Source organism: Camarhynchus parvulus, chromosome 1 (assembly GCF_901933205.1).
Source record: "Camarhynchus parvulus chromosome 1, STF_HiC, whole genome shotgun sequence".
In the NCBI taxonomy this organism is placed as follows: domain Eukaryota; kingdom Metazoa; phylum Chordata; class Aves; order Passeriformes; family Thraupidae; genus Camarhynchus; species Camarhynchus parvulus.
The window spans coordinates 98841944-98859957 of NC_044571.1; the positions used below are offsets into that span (position 1 = coordinate 98841944).

General features: G+C 42.2%; 3 protein-coding genes across 5 annotated transcripts; 1 reads left to right on the plus strand and 2 right to left on the minus strand.

Annotated features, from left to right (window-relative positions):
* Nucleotides 1-320: 320 nt before the first annotated feature.
* Nucleotides 321-9576, minus strand: PCNP (PEST proteolytic signal containing nuclear protein). 2 transcript variants are annotated; one of them, XM_030952005.1, is made up of 5 exons: nt 9464-9576; nt 5772-5992; nt 3791-3865; nt 3276-3331; nt 321-2293 (listed from the first exon to the last, which is right to left on the minus strand). In XM_030952005.1, exons 1-5 carry the CDS (start codon nt 9516-9518, stop codon nt 2164-2166), a joined length of 537 nt encoding a protein of 178 aa, XP_030807865.1. In that variant the 5' UTR covers nt 9519-9576; the 3' UTR covers nt 321-2163. The 2 variants fall into 2 exon arrangements, with proteins under 2 accessions (XP_030807865.1, XP_030807874.1); XM_030952014.1 differs by lacking the exon at nt 9464-9576 and adding an exon at nt 6016-8682 and having other exon boundaries at nt 5772-5940.
* Nucleotides 9577-11114: 1538 nt separating this feature from the next.
* Nucleotides 11115-15089, minus strand: TRMT10C (tRNA methyltransferase 10C, mitochondrial RNase P subunit). Of its 2 annotated transcripts, none has more exons than XM_030958633.1 (3): nt 14892-15089; nt 13107-13249; nt 11115-12928 (listed from the first exon to the last, which is right to left on the minus strand). In XM_030958633.1, the coding sequence occupies exon 3, from the start codon at nt 12887-12889 to the stop codon at nt 11636-11638; it is 1254 nt and encodes a 417-aa protein (XP_030814493.1). In that variant the 5' UTR covers nt 12890-12928; nt 13107-13249; nt 14892-15089; the 3' UTR covers nt 11115-11635. The 2 variants fall into 2 exon arrangements, with proteins under 2 accessions (XP_030814493.1, XP_030814482.1); XM_030958622.1 differs by lacking the exon at nt 14892-15089 and adding an exon at nt 14575-14844.
* TXNL4B (thioredoxin like 4B) lies at nt 14921-17004 on the plus strand. Its single transcript, XM_030958645.1, has 4 exons — nt 14921-15080; nt 15300-15517; nt 15856-16007; nt 16450-17004. The coding sequence occupies exons 2-4, from the start codon at nt 15386-15388 to the stop codon at nt 16613-16615; spliced, it is 450 nt and encodes a 149-aa protein (XP_030814505.1). The 5' UTR covers nt 14921-15080; nt 15300-15385; the 3' UTR covers nt 16616-17004.
* The last annotated feature ends 1010 nt before the right edge of the window (nt 17005-18014 follow it).

Sequence of the window (18014 nt, forward strand, 5' to 3'; positions counted from 1 at the left end):
CACAGGGTCCAGGATTATTTATTGACCATAGAACTAAGAAGATAAATATAACTTTTGCTCTCTCAGTTGCATGGAAGGTATTTCATAGCATGTCTGCTCTTCTGCCTAGCAATTTCCTAAATTATTTTGAAGTACAAGGAGATTCTGGGTATGAACATCTACTTCAGACAAAGATGTGAAAGAATGTGGTGGTAGGTTAATTAAAACAAGGAATAGATCTCTGAGTCATTCTTATTTGAAGTTCTGTTTTGCTTTGTTTGTGATTGATATAGCATGAACCAGCTACTGAGGAGCACAAGAAAATAGCTATTCACTATGGATTACCACTATCTTAAAGGGATTTATTTAGACAAACATAACCACATGTGATGAAAAGAAGTGAAAAGTTTGTCTTGCCTAGTTCCAGTAATGCCGAAATTGGTTTTGGAAGTCCTAAAAATCAGCTTTGAAAGTGTGTTTTAAATAAACCAAGTATTTCTGCTATGGAAGAAAAATAATGTATACATTTTTATGTTAAGTTTATAACAAGGCTTTTAAAAGAAAACAGTTACAGGTATTCAACTGCATCAGACTTCAAAAGAAAAGAGATTACACATACAATACAAAAATACAAAAAAATATTTTTAGAACTTACAAACTCAAAAGTCTAAGTGGTCAGAGCTTTCCTAAAATAATGATAATAATAAAAAAATACATTTCAAGATGCACTTTCCTTTCTGCACTTGCAAGTTCAACTTCAGCAAGAAGACAGTTTTAGAGGCAGGATGAAAGCAACTAATGTATTGAATGCTACAACCATTTCCCAGCTGAAATTAATTTAGTGTTGACACTATCAGGTATTGGAGTTTAAAAAGAACCTTATGCTTATTTGGGATATGGGAGGTGCTGCTGGTGGGGCAGGTGGTGGCATTGCTGTTGATAATGTTCTATTTAACCAGTTCTGTTAATAAAATGTTTTTACAAATACACAATGTAAATTAGACTGAAATTTAGATGGCCATTGCTAGCACTGAAATCCTTCAGCACTGTCCTGCAGTATGGAAGCTAAAAAATAAACTGACCAGATTCATGTCACTGCTGAAAAGCACTGCAAAAGGAAGACAGGCAGGAAAAGGTCAAGTTTCATTTCTGAAGCTGATACTTGTTAGGAACATCAGGACTGCAGATACAGCATTCTTTGACCTGATAGTGTCCACTGAGGTCATAGGCATCAAGGCATTTTGTCTTAAATAGCAAGACAGGGAAAGTGCATCTTAGATTTTTCATACTTAAGCAGTGAGTTACCGATTTTTGGTGTGGCTTTTATTCCTTCTAGGCATAGTAAAGAAAAATATTTCAATCAAAGGTGAAGCTTAATGTAAATTAGCTTGTATTTTTGGTGGTGGCTTTTGTGTACCACTAGGAAATGCTAACAAGCACTACTCAAGGCTAATGATTTAAAAGGAGCACACTGAAAATACTGATTTACCTTTGTAATGAATATTCTTTACAGACTGTATCTAATATACAGACAAGGCCCATTTCCTTAGGACAGAACAGGCCACTGAAGGTTACACACCCTACATGAAGTTTAAACAAAATCAGAGCTAAGTTACCAGAGCCACTCAGAGCAACATAATTCCTAGTTTGCAGAGACTTAACAAAAGGTGACTGCAGGGAGAAAAAAAATCCAAGTTCTTACTATTTCCTGTGTAAGATTATATTCAAAGTAATAGTCCAGTAACACTTCTAGTACAAGACAATGCTCACTGTCTTTAGCAGAATTCATAGGAGTCAACTGTTTCTCCTGTTATGAAGAGGGAGCCAGAAGTGAGAATGCAAGAGCATTCAATTTTAACCTGGTTAAAGAGACAGTAACCTTTTTCATCCACCTTATTTAATCACTGACAAAAAAAATTATCTTAAAAAGGTACCACTCCAATTTCTTTATTATCTGTAACCTTTTGAAACTAATCACATGAACTACAAAATTAGCAAATGCCTTGAAATCTGTATACAAAACATAAATTACCTCTAATTTCAAACTCATTTATTAGTGTACCACTCAAAATCTTAAAAAAGTGGCTCCAAAGATAGTCTCATACCATTCTTAAAAAAGGAAACTGTTCCTTTAATGTTACACCCTCCCTCCCCCCAAAACACCCAACTTGTAATCCACATCATTTAGTTATTTTCTTGGTCATGGACATTTCCAAGATGAGATTTTATATTTCGTTCCCATAGCTTCTGGTTGTCAGAAAATCCATGCTTTCCTTTATTGAATGAATTTGGTCCTGCTGAGGTTGGTGTATCCCTGTGAAAAGTAAAACAAGAGCAGTTGAGAAAGCCAGCTCAACTATAGCAGACTGTGCCACGTGACACTGAAAATGCCAATTTCAAGCCCAGTCTGCCCCTCTACCATACAAATTTCCTTCTGTGACACCAGGAGCCCCCACTATTAGCAACTGTAAGCTGGCCACAGAACTGATCTGTACCCAGTATGTCAAAATACAGCAATGAGATGGGGCAGGAGAGGACGTGGCAGTGGCAGTAACTGCTGCCAGCTTTGAAGATTAAGAAACTGAGGATCTAAATTTGTTCCTGGAGAAAAAAGTAAAACCACCAAACTAGAGAACTTTCAGAGTGACTGACTTTAAAAGCAGTCTATCATGATTAACACCTCTGAAATACAAATTCTCAAAATTCATCCCTAATTTAAGTGGAGCCTCCTCTAAAAAGATCCCTACTTATTTTAGGACTGGTCCCCTACCGTCTCAAATCTGTGGCAAGCAGAAGAATTACACGATTTATAATAAAGAAGCAATTCTTTGCCTTTCTGAGAGAGGATTCTTATCTTCCACTTGCACATGAGTTTAAAAATGTGACCAGACTACCTACTTCAAGGCAACTTATAAAAGAGAGAACCAGAAAAATACAAAGTAGAGACAAGCAGGAATTCCTACTTATTACACATACAAAAAAAAACAACCAAAAAAACCCCTAAAACAAAAACAACCAAAAACAAAACCAAACCAAACAAACAAAACAAAACAAAAGCTTCTATTTAATGCAGACTCAATTTCTTCCTCAAAAAATGTAAATAAGATTCAAAGTTCAAATGCAAATGTAGTACTTTGTAGATGACAGGCTAAAATTTGAAAATCTTATTTCTGGAGAAATGTTTCTTTCACCTATTCTGCCTCCTTGTATTCTCAAAGCATCCTCAAGATCCGCCCTGAGCTGTGCAGGTGTTCCACACTGGCCCTTGTCCAAAGCAGAGCTCAAAGCTGCCCTACCTTCCGATGTTCTTCATGCGCATCTTGGCTTCGGGGGGCATCTCCTCAGGTTCGCTCTGCAGGGACAAAGGAGGTCAGAGCCTTGCACACTTCAAACGCCTGACAAGACAGATAAAGGCTGCACTACAGCCCTACAGGACAGCAAAGGGACTCTGCACACAATGCAGGTCCTACACAGCTATGGAACAAATTCCTTTGTTCAACTCCAAGGAGCAGTAATATGATGACAAAATATTTAGCAAACCAAAAGCACAACTTTCCTTGGCCTCCCCCTAATCATAGAGAAAGCAAGTATTAATTCAAATTATGTTGTGCATCTTATTTTCAGGGAGAAGTTATCAACACTTTAATGATTTCTTGAACCAACACAGAGCTACTGTGCATTCTTAATCAGAGCCAAATGAGATGCTTCTAGATGAAAATTCCCGACATGTATGTTAAGAACCATAAATAACCCACTCTCTCTGCCTACCACACCAATGGTATTTTGTGCTCATCACTGGCTTATTACTCACATCTTCATCTTCGTTGAAAGCTGCTGCTACAGAAAGGGTTTTTGGAGCCAGGGTTGGAACAGGCTCTTTAGGCTTCTGGAAAAGACAAAAAGCACAAGTAACATAAGTCTACTAACTCAAAAAAGCTACCCTTGGCTTTTTAAGTATTTTGGTAAAATTAAATCAAAGATCTTCAATGAAATGGGAAACCAGGGGAAAAGTTTTTGTCTGAATCAAGCACATAAAGGATTCTCTAACGACAAAGGAAAATGACTGCTCATTTATGTGTGATCACTCTGAGCAGCAAGCTGAGCCCTCTCATATTACAACTCCCCACATGCAGGTCTTAACTTTCTAGCACACTGCAGGAGTACTCAGCCACTGGTGCATGACATGAACAATTAAAACAGAACCTGAATAACTTGTGGTATTCAAAATTTTATTGCGTCACTACTTCCATTATTCTTTTGGGATATTCTTATCCATCAAGGTCAGAAAAAATAATATGTTTATTTTCTTCTATTTTAACAAGGTGACAGCTTTCTGGCTTAAAACAATTCAATCCTTTTAAACTACTATCAGTATCTAGCACACAGTCCAATTAATATAAGTTCTTTTACAGAGTATTTCTTTTATTTCCAAATAAAAAAAAGTGTAGGAAGCTGTCAAACTCACAACTGCTACATAATCTACAACAGTGGTACCAAAAGTTACTTCAACACCACTGAGAAAAAACCAAGTAACTAGTAACAGATTGCTACTATAGTAGTAAATCAACCATATACAGTGCTTTCTCCATTTTACTGGTATTCTTTAATACACACTCCTAGAAGCTGCTACTGCAGCAGAGCCCTTATGCAACTGCCTACAGCTGTTCTTCACTGATACTGCACAACGTAGAAATACCACACCATTTTTAAAGCATCTGCGCCCAAGGAATGGGGAATGTCCTAGGGGAGCAAAAATGACTGAAGAGAAACAGGTAAATTTCAGCACTGTCTGTCACCCACTAAGTTGAGTGAACCAGAAATCCTGAGCCAAATTTATTGCCACTTTGGACATGAGAAACTGAAGCATGCTAGAAGCCCAGAGAAGGAAGCCTTGTCCATTTTTCTAAAGTCTAAGCTGACCTGGCTGCATTTATACCCTAGAAAGCTGCCAGCCCACATCTCTCTTCCATCTCAAAATAACAGAGCACCCTTTTAATCCTCTGCAGGTTTCTAAAATGCTGGCATTGCGGGTGCAAGCCTTTCACAATTACAGTTTGAATTTGGTGCAGACAGCTACTTACAAGGTATTCATCACAGTGACAGGGGGAAATGCAAATGAACTGTATTAAACAGAGAGGCAGTCCCTGCCTTGTCCTAGCCAGTGGAGGACTACTCTGGAAGTACAGAGAGTCATCAGATTCCCATCTGAACAAGCACAAGGATACCTTGTGCTGACAAACAAGGTGATCAGAATTCTTAGAAACCTATGTAAGAAAGCCTCATCTCTTGCATTTAACACAAATAAATCATACTGACCTTGCAAAGAACAGGCAAAGTCATGGAAATATGCTACAATTCCCCATGCTAAAATAAGATCTTTGGAGTGGAAGACAATCTATTAAGCCATCTAGATGCTTTCTTCTAGCTTTAAGCATCCTATGCAATGAAGCTCCCAGCACTCATTTCAAAGTAGCCTGAACAGCTTAACAAGTCTGCTAATTTCCCTCAGGAAATTATTGCAGACTTATCAAATCTCATTATAAAATTATTCTGCATGTTCAAAGATCTACAGTTCATTTCAATCAAGTCTTATGATTCCTGAGACTACTGACCTGTTATTAATCACCTTGAAGTACTTACATATGCATGACTAGCTGGCCCTGCAACGCCTGCTTAAGCTTTACCCAAGTTACCCTCATGGGAATTCCAGGTTTCCTCTGCCAGGAAGCCTCCTCAAAGTACTTCCCTTTTCCCTCAGTTTCTCTAAAATTAAAAGCCATCAGTAAACTTACATTTGCTCCCAGTTTGATGGATATTGCAGATGCCTTCTTTGTTGTCTGACTGCCTATGGAAAATCCAAACTTGGACATTTTGGCAGGAGCAGGCTTTGTGGTGAAGTCTTCAGCTTCTTCATTAGCTGCCCGTTTCTCTGCGCTGCGACTCGAACTTTCTCCTCCATTACTGGAAGAAACAGTCTTAGTTTTCACAGGTTTTTCTGCCTCTTCTTCAGGTCCTGGTGAAGTCGAAACAACTTACCAAGATGAGCTACTTTTACTGAGCAGATTGATGGGAGCAGCAACCTCAAAAAGCATTATACTTTGGGTGCAATAGGTAAGATGTTTTTAGTGACAGCAGTTTCCACCAATGTACATTTAGTGGACAGCAAAACACAAAGAGGAGAAGAAACTGCAAGCACTCCACTACTTGTACAGAACTTCTTGTATGAGCCACGAAAACAATCTTGAAGCACCATCTCTTTATTTAGCATGGAAGTCAAAGTTCATGTAGTAAATTAAATGTAGATGACTACATCTTTTTAAGTTGCCACAGATAAACTTTCATAATTGGAATCCCAATTCCAAATCTAGAGTAGATAATCTAAGTTAAAATTAATTCTACTAAATTTCTACAAAATCATGTCCATGCCAGTCTCTAGGCTTGTCTGGCACAACTCTAAAATCATGGGAGTGACTACAGTGAGGCCAGCTGTCTCAATCATCTTTCAAGTCACTGCTTGTCCGCATCTCATCTGTAATAAATCTGCCAAGCTCTGCTTGAGGAAGGAATCAGCACTAAAAAAGCATATATACAGATTTCATCTTTTCTGGTTCTGTATAGTCATGGAAAACACAGCAGCTGAACAGTGATCCACAGAGAAAAAACATTCAAGTAACACTTCCATTCCTATAAAATCAGCTTCTTCAGCTACACCAAGAGACAAAGGTGTCCTTGGAAAACTCACACTGAACAGAGTAAACGCTTCAGCAAAAAGACACTTCCCTGCCGCTGCAATAAGCAAACCACTGCAGCAGCAGAAGGGGGGAAAAACAAACACACATTAAGGAATGGCAGGGAAGTGCTCACAGCAGCAGTTTAAAACAACTGGAGCTAGCACAAGTTCCTCATCACATCAAATGGAGAAGAGCACCTTCCATGCACAGCAAATTCCGACCATCGGGGGATAAAGCTCTTTGCACTGCTAATGCAAAAAGCTACTAGGTAAGATGAAGCAATGAGAGAGAAGAAAGTGTGAACTGGGGGTCAACAAGATTGTAGCTCTGAGAAAAAAAAAGAAGCAAACAACATCAGGAAAGAGAAAAACTAGGGACTCAATCTATCTATATATATTTGTCTGCTATTTCCCAAATCAGAAGCAGCAGAATATACCAGTTCTACCCCACTCTTCCAGGTATCAATAAGTGATTGAAACCAAAAAGGATTTATCATTCACCTTCGGAAATACGGCAGATGACAAAAAAACTGTAACTTTAATCAGTTTCACTGTATTAAAAAAAGCTACTAGAAATTTGATCCAGAAAATATAGATATAAAAATGAAAAACAAAGAAGGAAAGAGAAATAATCAAAATTTACACAAGTGACCTTGGGTACTGGTAGCTGTCTTAGCAGAGTTTACAGCAGCAGTCTGCAGAGACTGTAAGAGCATCCTTATAGTTAGTGCATAAAATCACATTAAACAATGCTCCAAGTGCAGCCTCAGTACACTAGAGACTGATTCAAGGGTAGGTAGAAGATTCACTGGCCCTAAAAGTGCTGCAATTGTAGAGCTAAGTCTTCTTTTCCATAATACACAAAATCCATAGCAGCCCAAAATTCAGGGCACAGGGAACCAGTGCCTAGACTAGTGCTAGCTTGAAGGTTATTACACTACTTCTTACAGCTTACTTCTCTAAAGTGCAAATTCTCAAATACTGCTAGGCACAAGATGAAGCCTAATACAATCTACCCATATCTGTTTTCTCACCAAACCCTAAAGAACATCTCTCTCAGAATTAGCTCCTATCAGCACTGCATTCTGAGCATAATTTCAACTAGGCTTGCCAAAGGATGAACACCAGACTGCTGAAAGAAACACTTTTGCTTGATGAGAAAACTGTAAGGGGCACAGGACAATTGGGGAAGGTGGGGAGGGAGCTGTTGTGCTGTTTGATTTCTGCAGGAAACAGAAACTCAGGCATATGAACCATCAAACAGGTCTCTACCATCTCCCATGCCAGTCCATATAGATATCCCAAGATCTCAAGGCTGCTTTATCATTTCCTGGAGGTCATACTTCACCTACAGAAAGCACCAGCACTATTTCCAAAGCAGACTGGCTACTGCCCTTCCCATGGATTGCAGACATGAAAAGTTGTCCTCCTTCACAGCTAAGTTTTATTCATGCAAATCAACAAGCCACACGAGGGGACAACTTCCACAGCCCAGGTGGCTGAGGTGACAAGAGTGACAGTGCCAGCTGCACAGCATTCCAGGATCTGCTGTCCCTGGGAACCACTGGGGCATGTGGGAACAAACCAGCCACAGCTAAATTAATTTTAAGATAAGCCCCACTACCCTGCCAAAAGCTAAGAACTGCAAATTGCTTTCAAAATCCTCAGGGAACACCTATTCTTCCTTAGGGCCAAGGCACCTCAAGTCATTCAGATCATGTTTCAGCACACAAAACAGCACACAAGACAGTACGAATTACTGATGCACTGATGCTGTCCAGTTACTGTATTACTAATACAAAAAACACCTAATACCACCACCAAAAAATAAAAACCAAAAAGCCACCAAAGGCCAACAGAGAACCAAGAGTCAAAGAACTACCTGAAATCAATACTCTTCAGATGTCAGTGATTATGAGAAACAACATTCACTGTTGAGGTTATCCTGATTGGTTTACAAGCCTGATTTAATTTTTCAACAGATCTAAGAAGTGCCCCCTCCCTATAGATATATGAAAACAAAACAAAAAAACCCAACCCCCCCAAAAACAAACAAACAAACAAAAAAACCCCACAAACACTAAGACCCAACTAAAACAAAAAAAAATTAAATACACCAAGAAAGAAAAGTTTTATCCTTGCAAAGACACTGTCCTCTCAACTTTAAGGGAAGAAAGAAGAAAAGAAACATACAATTAAAATTTTCGAACCAAATACTGCAGAAATTACAGGAATGTCCAGTCATAATATAAATACTATAGGACCAAACAGCCAAACAGCAAACTTACAGATTGTTGCCAAGCAAAAAATCCCCAAATGCTTAAAACAGCAATTAAAGAATATTCACTGTACCCATTTATAAAAAAGGTACCATAATTGTTGAAAGTTAATATTTAAGGCTCTGTCTTCATCCTTGCAGACAGCAACAGTCGTATTTCCCTCAGAACACGGCGTTAAGTACTCCGTGTATTTTTACGAGAGAGAAATAGCGCATTTGCACGGACAACGGGAAGCTGGTGTGTTTTTACAAAAGCGCCGGTAGAGCTGAGCACAGCAGGCGTGACTGGCCTCTCCCCCAGCGCAGTCCCCTCAGGCCCCGGCCACCCACTCTCCCCGCAGGGCCGGGCACCGCACGGCCCGGCCCGGGCAACTCACGGCCGGCTGAGGCACACCTGGACCGCCCCACCCCCGCTGGACCAGCCCCGAGCCCGTTCCCACCCCGCAGCTCCGCGGCGAGAGGCGCTACATGTTCACCTCCTGCGGGCTGCGGCCGCTTCGCCTTCTCCCCCTCGGCTCTGCCGTCCGCCATTTTCCCCCGCCTCCTCCACCGCCTCACGCGCCGCGCACGCGCGCCGCTCGGGCCCGCCCCCGCGAGGCCCGCTCGCGGCCAGGCCGGCCCCGCCCCTGCGGCGCGCGGGGATGGCGCGGCGGGAACGGCGGGAGCGCGCCGAGCGGCGCCCATCTGAATGACGGCGGTCCGGAGCCGCCGCGCACGCGGGCACGGCTTCCATTCCCTCCCCCGGGGAAAGCGGGGGGATCAGAGTCACCCCCCGCCACTGCCGGCATGGCACCCTGAGCCTCTGCGTTCCGGGGGTGCGAAGGAACCACGTCCGCTGCCGCGCCCTCCTCAGTGCGCGTGGTTTAACGATTACCTCCCGTGATCACAAACAGAATTGCCTCACTGCCTCCTCGGTGGGTATAAATAGCTAAAGGGGGTGCAGGTGGGGCGCCAAAAAATAGGATCCGGTGGTGCCAAGCAATGGGACAAGAGGCAACGGGCAGAAACTGAGGCACAGAAGTTCCACATGGACATGAGGAAGAAATTCTTTCCTGTGCAGTGACCGAGCACTGGGCAGGTTGTCCAGAGGGGCTATGGAGTCTCCCTTACTGGAGCTTTTCAAAGCCATCCAGATGCAACCCTGTGCCACGGGCTCTGGGATGACCCTACTTGATTCGGGAGGTTGGACCAGCTGACCACTGTGGCCCTTTCCAACCTACCCAGTCTGTGATTCGGTGACACGAGTTCAAGTGGGCAGTGACACCACCTCCCCCACGCCAGTGTGCAAGCCAGTTTGCAGATCAGAAGAGGCTGTGTGTATAGAGGAAGAGCAGATGACAGAAGGGGCATGGAACCCACATCTCCGAAGTCTCTCTCTTGGATCTAGATGAGGCCCCTTCCAGCCCAAACCATTCCACAGTTCTGTGGCACGCAGCAGCCCGTAGCTCCATTGTTTTTTCTTCCTCTCTTGAGGAAAGAGTCTGCCTGAATGAGGCACACACACTCACACAGCCAGTCCTTGCACTTCAGGCTTTCCCCGGCAGCTGAAGGCAGCTCTCAAGCATCACCCGGAACACCACCCTAGGGTGAAGCTTTGTGTACTTCCCAACCACACACAGCTGAAAAAAAACCAGGTCTTTCCATGTGCCAGAGGTGATCCATGCCTGCAGGCCCCTGCCCCTCACAACAGGCAGTGAAGGGCAGTGTCAGGGTAGTGAATCTTCCAATCCCCACCTTACAACAGCATGTAGGAAGAGGTCACCAGGGAGTGGGTGACCACCAACTCATCACCTGCCATCACTGACTTCAAGCATCCACCACAAAGAAAGCCCTCCTCATCCCACAGACGCCAGACCTGTATTTAGCTGCCCATGGCAGCTCTGCAGTCTGAACACAGACCTCCAGAGAGACACCAATGTATTTTGAGCTGTAAGAAATATTAAAAGGCTCTCTGCTCCTCTAAGTATTTACTAATAGGACAGTTTACCAACCCGGAAGTTCCAGCACTTTGGGAAATCTACATTACATAGCCTGAAAACACAGGCACTCTGGGATAAGTTTTACCCAAAAGTAGGTAAGATTAATTTTTTTTCAGCACAGACAAGAAATTTGCCTGATTCCTTCCAAACAGGGACTTTATTTGTGCCAGACAGAACATCCTAAAATAAATGGTGCAGTTCCCCAAACTCACACAAAGTTTTAACCATTTAGTTCACCTATCAAAGGTGAATTCATTTGCACACAAGAGGATTCAGGAAGTAATGGTAGAGGTCTCTTCTACTTCATCTTAGTGATCCTACAGAATAAAACTGTAGACAGCCTCCAAAGCAGTGAGCTCTGAAGACCTTTGCATTCAGTAACAATCACCCTTGCCCAAGCACAGTTCAATGGAACAGACTGATAGTCTTCATGTAGAGTTATTTTTTTTACAACAGATTATCTCATTTCTCTTAAATAATTTCAATAATGTGTGAATAAATTTAAACAGCTGGACTACTAAAGTAATTAAAAAACCCAACTCTTAATGATGGCAATTTCAAACATAAGTAACAAAACATGTTCTGAGATTAAAAGCTGAACAGAGTTCCAGATGTACCAAGAAGTCAGCACAGTTTGTGTGTAAAAAATTCATTTTCCTCCCCATCACTCTACTTTTGCTTTAGTTTATATCTCTTGGGGTAGTTTTTGGCAAATTGCTTTTCTACTTTTTCCCGTCCCTTTCCAAGTTTGAGCGTGCTGATCAGGTCTAACGTTTTTTTCAATTCCTTTACAGGCTTGTTTACGAAGTCACAGTATTTCCTTTTTGGAACAAATTCCAGAGCCTTCTTCCAGTCAGCTGTATCTTTCAAGGTTAATAAAATATGCATCATTTGATCCAGTGTGAGATTTTTGGCACCAGTATTCCACAGCAAATACTTATCCAGTGGAAGGGCTGCAGTCTCCAGCCCTAATCGCTTTGCCCGTGCTAAAGAGACTCCCCTTTTTATGCTCCTGTCAACCATTGACCCAACAATATAGATCTTATCATGATCAAATGCTTTCATTACTTTGGGAGAATCTGCTGTCAGATAGATGAGCTTATCCTTTGGAAAGATTTCTGTGTAGCACTGGTCTGTCACTGTGATAAGCAGTTTGTCCCACGCCTCTCTGTAATTCTTGATAAATTCCCTGTGATAGAGGCTATCATCTTTGAAGTTACAGAAGTGAATGTGGAATGGATCCACAGATCTCCGATTGCTGCTTTCACTCATTACTATCTGTCTCACTGTGTTTGAGACTTCTCGGACAGACATGTCTTTTTCATAAGACATGTCAAATACTAGAGGCTGGCCAAAGATCATGGACTGAGCAGCCCTCCAATTGTATGCTTTGTCCATAGTGCGGGACCATAAACATACAAATGGACTCTTTTTGGCCTCCTCTGTTTTTGAATCTTGATCTTGTGCTTCCAGCCTCCTTTCCCTTTTCTCATCCATCTTTCTCTTGTCATTTTTCTTGTACAGTTCTTTGAGATGCAAATATTTTAAATACTTCTTTTTGGCTGACTTAGAAGGACACTCCATAAAAGTTTTTAGCTGTTCTTCACTCATATTTTCTGGAACTGCTCTGCCAGCTAGCCTCCACATCTCCAAAGTCTCACGTGCAGCACCCAAACTGGAAAGCTCCTTAGGCTCTGAGACCATCTCACTGACCTCTTCTTGCAACCCAGATTTCATTACCTTCTTCCACTCATCTAAATCCAGTTTTTCTGAGGGTTCACATGACTTGTCCTGCTTCAGACAAAGCGATAAACTCAGAGTTCTACTGAGCGGAAACAAATCCTTTTTCATCCCATGTTGTGTGGCAAATGGAAGGACTGAACTTCTTACAATTCTTCTCAGAAGCACATTAGCAGACTGCATACTTAGGCATGTGCTGTGTCGCAACACTTATCTGCAAAACTCCAATAAGAGGGGAAAAAAACTTGTCAGAAATCACAAAGAACACACATGCTTATTTTTATTCTTATTAACACTGACAGGCAATAGGTTACTTCTTGAAGGATGCTAGAAATTCCACCTTCTACTATGAATTTTTACTGATTCTTAAATAAAAACAGCTTAAACCAGCTATACTTACTGCAATTCAAAATGCAGTCAAACAACCGTCAAGAACTGTCCAAGATCTCTACAAGTTATCTGTATCATATGATGAGCCTTCAGAACCAAAGTCAGTGAAATGCTGCATGCAAATCAGAAGTATTTTTATATAATTTATCTATCCTGTGAAAACAGGAAGAGAAGGAAGAATAACAATTAGTACAAGAAAAGACCATCTTCTTTCTTTTTGATAAATTGTCTGTGAAGTTGGCATAGGCTCATAAAGCTGAGAACATAAATCCCCCCAGTCTCATTTATTTTATCTACATTTGTATTTAAATATGAAAGGTCTGCAGAAAGAAAAACACACCCAAGAACACTTAATAGTTTCCTTGGCCTATGCACACTACTGAACTAAGCATCAGTGGAGTTTCAGTCCTTGAGGAAACACAATTTGGACAAAACTAGAATTAATTCAATTAAAAAAAAAAAAATCATAATCTTCCTAATAAACTGCAAATAATATGATATATAGAACAAGAAGTTAGATCTAATATTGGGTTTGTAAACATGTACCTGCTAAGATAAGAGGCACAGAAGGAGCAGTGTATTATTTAGAAAAGTTATATAACCTGGCATGTATTTTACTACACAGTAATTGATCAAATTGGTGGCTGACCTCTCATGTTCTGCCATTATTAAGATAAAAAAAACCAAGAACAACCAAGCAACCTAACAATGTGAAAATTTGTAAGTGCCACAATGGAAGCACAATTATTACTTTTGCCAGTAGTTAAATCCTTCAATGTAAAATTGAAGGATTTAACTACTGGCAAAAGTAATACTCAAAGAAGCATGGAGAAATCAAGGATCAGTTCCTCAATTAACTTACGTTCCTGGAGCTCCATTTAAGTCAATATTGAGCACCAGACTTACACCATCAGAATACTTGATGACAGCTTTTGATAGAGCCAAGCTACCTTCTAGTGTGTCATTCAAACTAACATCATTACTGCAAGAATCCATCTAAGGCTCTTTGAAGAACCTACATGTGTAGCACTGAAAGTATTGTTCCTTTTTTTTTCTTTTTGATAATGAATTCACTGCAACTCATCTCAATAACACAAAGGCTCTCCACTGATATTTCAGAGACTGAACAACTTGCCTTACTTCCCCAGCCTAGCTGCCCACTCAGAATCACAGACTGAGTAAGGTTGGAAGGGGCCACAATGGATCTGGTCCAACTCCTCTGCTCAAGCAGGGTCATCCCAGAGCACATGGCACAGGGCTGTGTCTATACAAGTCTGGAATATCTCCAATAAGGGAGACTCCACAACCCCTCTGGGCAGCCTGTTCAGTGCACAACCGCCTGCACAGTAAAGAAGTTGCTCCTCATGTTCAGGTGAAATTCTGTGCCTCAGTTTCTGCCCATTGCTTCTTGTCCCATGGCCTGGCACCACGGGCAAGAGCCTGGATCCATACTCTCGGCACTCCCTTTAGACACTCACCGATGAGGCCGGCGGCAGGGGAGCAGCACTGCACGAGTTTAACAACTTTTAAACCAGCGCACGAGCACCCGAGCCGCTGAGCGCAGGCCCCCACCCCACAGCCCCGCGCTGTGCCCTCCAGCCCTCCCGGGGACACCGGCGGGGCCCGCGGCCTCCGAGGCACCACTCCCCGGAGAAGCACCTGCCGGACTCCGGCCGCGCTCCCCCCCGCCGGGGCTCGGTCGGGGCAGGGCAGGGCAGGGCAGGGCCGGGCCGGGCGGACCCCGAGGCGCCCCGAGCTCACCGCCGGCCCCGGCCGCGCCGCCACCGCCGCTCACCTCGCGGAGCCGCTGCGCCTGCGCGGGGCGGGCCCGCGGTGCTCCCCTCGGCTGTCCCCCGCGCTCCGCGGCTGCACCGCCACGTTCCGGGCTGTGTGCGCCCCCACGGCGGGAGCTGCGGCGGGCGGTGATCCGAACTCTCCCGTACTGCATTCCCGGGGAGCCCCCCGGGCTCTGAGGGGGCTGCCGGTGGGTGCTGCCGCCGCCCCTGGTGCGGGGCCGGGTGTGGCCCTGCCGCCGCGCTGGGCTGGGGCGTGAGGCGGTCGGCTGGGGCCGAGGGGTTTGTCATAGCAGCCCGGCCTGCTGATCTGTGATCTCTCTCTTGCTCTCTTCTCTCCCCTCCCCCTTTTTTTTTCCTTTTAAAAAATGTAATAGCACAGAGAAGTTTTGCTTCTTTTTGGCCCGCAGGTTGCTGTTGTTTGGTGGTGTGTTGTTTTGTTGTTTTTTCCCCAACTGTAAGGCTGGGATTTTAGTGGAGACCGTGATCTGTCGCGATGAGTTTTCTGCTGCCCAAACTGACCTGTAAGAGGGAAGTGGATCAGGCAATTAAAAGCGTCGCTGAGAAGGTTTTGGTTCTCCGTTTTGGAAGAGATAATGATGCTGTTTGTCTGCAGCTCGACGATATTGTAAGACTTTTTTATTTTATTTTATTTTTTTTCTTTTTAACGGACTGTACAAGTATATTTGGCACATAGAAGAGAATGTTTTTGCTAAGATAGGCACTCATGGAAAGTTTGGTGACCAATATAGAATGAAATTACACGATATTTATAAAAAGGTTTGAAAAGTAAGCATCTGTGTTACTACTGTAGTGGCTGAAAAAAGTGCTTGAGGTAGACAAGATGTGATATTCTATACCTGCTTAAGCTGGTAACACATAAGAGAAACAAGCTTTATAAAGCTTGCTGCCCTCTTGTTCTCGTTTCTCAGTCTATTTGTCATCTGCCTTTCTCACTCTTTGCAGCTTGCAAAAACAGCTCATGACCTAAGTAAAATGGCAGTCATTTACTTGGTAGATGTGAACAATGTCCCAGTGTACACCCAGTATTTTGACATCAGTTATATTCCATCTACTGTATTTTTCTTCAATGGACAGCACATGAAGGTTGATTATGGGTAAGTCATCCTACCATTGTCTATTATGTCTGTAAGAATTATCAGTCTTTTTCTATGTTACCATGTCTGGGGAAGGTAACATTTGAAAACTATAATGTTGTTACCAGCATCTGCTTTGAGAATTCTGTAGGAAGCCAGAAGGATGTAAACAGGGAAGTAATTTGAAATATGCCTTGATGCAGTAAGTAGGTGAAATATATCTGACTCTGCAAAAAATAGTAAGAAATTTTTAAAATCTTAGACATAACACTGCACATGTTTGACCTTTGGAGGTCACAGCATATTCCTGACTTGCTTATGCCATTACAAAGTTAGTACATTCTTTCAGAATGACCAGATCAGAACTCCTTATCTCATTTGGGCATATTTTCACATTTTTAGGTGGTTTTTCTCTGAATACTTCAATGTTACAATTCTGCCTTTGTCTTATGCTTATATTTAGGTCTCCAGATCACACCAAATTTGTGGGAAGCTTCAAAACAAAGCAAGACTTCATAGATCTGATTGAAGTGATCTACCGTGGAGCAATGCGGGGAAAGCTCATTGTGAGAAGTCCTATTGATCCCAATAACATTCCTAAATACGACCTTCTCTACCAAGGAATTTAATGGGTTAATCTGAGAAAATAATTACACAAATGGACGATGTTGTAGATCCCTTTTTCCTTTGAGCATTTTTGGCCTCCTCTGACATCGTGGGACAGTTTGAGCATTTATCCTGAAGGATCATATTGGTCTCCTTCTGACGACAGATATTCTGTCACCTCATGCTTCTCTCATAAATAAAGCTACGTGTTCATGCACAGAGTTCTTTGAGTTGTGTGCTGACCAGCCCTTAGAAAACAGGCAGGCTGTGTGCATCCTCAGCTGTGGCATCTCCAGTGCAACCTTCTTCAGGGAACTGAGGCACACTGGTAGTTGTCTGTTTAGTACCATTTTCATGCAGATGTAATAACAGCAAACGTGACATTAATAAAAAAAGCTGTGTTTGCTCTCAAGAACATTCAATTGAATGTGCCTTTCCTATGAAGAATGTTACCTTTTACCCATTGCTGCATAACAGGACAGAAGTTTCTTCTGAGAGATGATGACTGAAATGGATATAAACACAAAGCCAAGTTGATGCTCTCTTCTCTCTGATACCTATTATTACTGTTCAACAGCTTTTTTGACTGAGATTGGAATTTTTTACACTTGTAGGAGAGGGTTTTGTCATCTTTCAAAGGACCCTTTTTTGTGGCCATTGAACACTTTTGATTTCCATGGGTTTGAACTGGAAATTAAGAATAATTCTTTTGTTTATATTCACTTTAAAGATTATTTGAACTTCTGCTTGTACACATTGCAAGCCTTGAGTATGTAAATTTAAAAACTGTATTTCCCACTTCTGTCTAAAGTTAAACAGCTGAGAGGAAGCAGCAGTGTCATTCCTTTGCATCAGTTTGGTCACTGCAGGTTGCCTGACTAGTGTATCTCTATAGCAGCTCATGTCCAGTATTCTCACTGGCTTAGTTGGCTTTAAAATGGAAATTATTTTACCTCCACGTGTCATGTTTGGGGCACACCAGCTGACTGGAGGGAAGGTAGTAGTGTGTACTTCCCTGAAGCATTGTTCAGCTTAACAGTAAATGTTTCAAGGAGGAAGGCGGATGTTCTAGCTCTTGTAAGATTTTAAACAATACATGGTACATAGGAGGAAACAGATTGTTTATAGATGCTTTTGATATTCCAGATTTGGCCTTCTAATGAAGCTAAGCACTTAAGCAAATGTTTTCCTGATAGTTTAGTCTGATTATAGAGCCAAAACTATAGAATGTTTATTATAGAAAATGATAGATGAGAGTTGGTATACCTTAACATCTTTAATTCAATTTTAAATTTCACAGCTAGCCAAAGGGTTGTGGCTTAAGGCTTTCAACAATGCATATCTTTTCTAATAGTTAACTTTTGTGTTTTTCTCCTCTGTCAGAACTCAGTCCATCCCTCCGGGTGTCCAGAGTTGCCAAGG

What these genes read in the sequence shown, in the direction of transcription:
- PCNP (XM_030952005.1), bottom strand. Translation starts at nt 9,518, where the DNA reads ATGGCGGACGGCAGAGCCGAGGGGGAGAAGGCGAAGCGGCCGCAGCCC. An exon ending in CTTTCAACGAAGATGAAGAT is followed by an intron (nt 3,332 to 3,790) that starts GTGAGTAATAAG and finishes TTGTCCCTGCAG; the next exon opens with AGCGAACCTGAGGAGATGCC. An exon ending in CGCATGAAGAACATCGGAAG is followed by an intron (nt 2,294 to 3,275) that starts GTAGGGCAGCTT and finishes TACTTTTCACAG; the next exon opens with GGATACACCAACCTCAGCAG.
- TRMT10C (XM_030958633.1), bottom strand. Translation starts at nt 12,889, where the DNA reads ATGCAGTCTGCTAATGTGCTTCTGAGAAGAATTGTAAGAAGTTCAGTC.
- TXNL4B (XM_030958645.1), top strand. Translation starts at nt 15,386, where the DNA reads ATGAGTTTTCTGCTGCCCAAACTGACCTGTAAGAGGGAAGTGGATCAG. An exon ending in GTCTGCAGCTCGACGATATT is followed by an intron (nt 15,518 to 15,855) that starts GTAAGACTTTTT and finishes CACTCTTTGCAG; the next exon opens with CTTGCAAAAACAGCTCATGA. An exon ending in CACATGAAGGTTGATTATGG is followed by an intron (nt 16,008 to 16,449) that starts GTAAGTCATCCT and finishes GCTTATATTTAG; the next exon opens with GTCTCCAGATCACACCAAAT.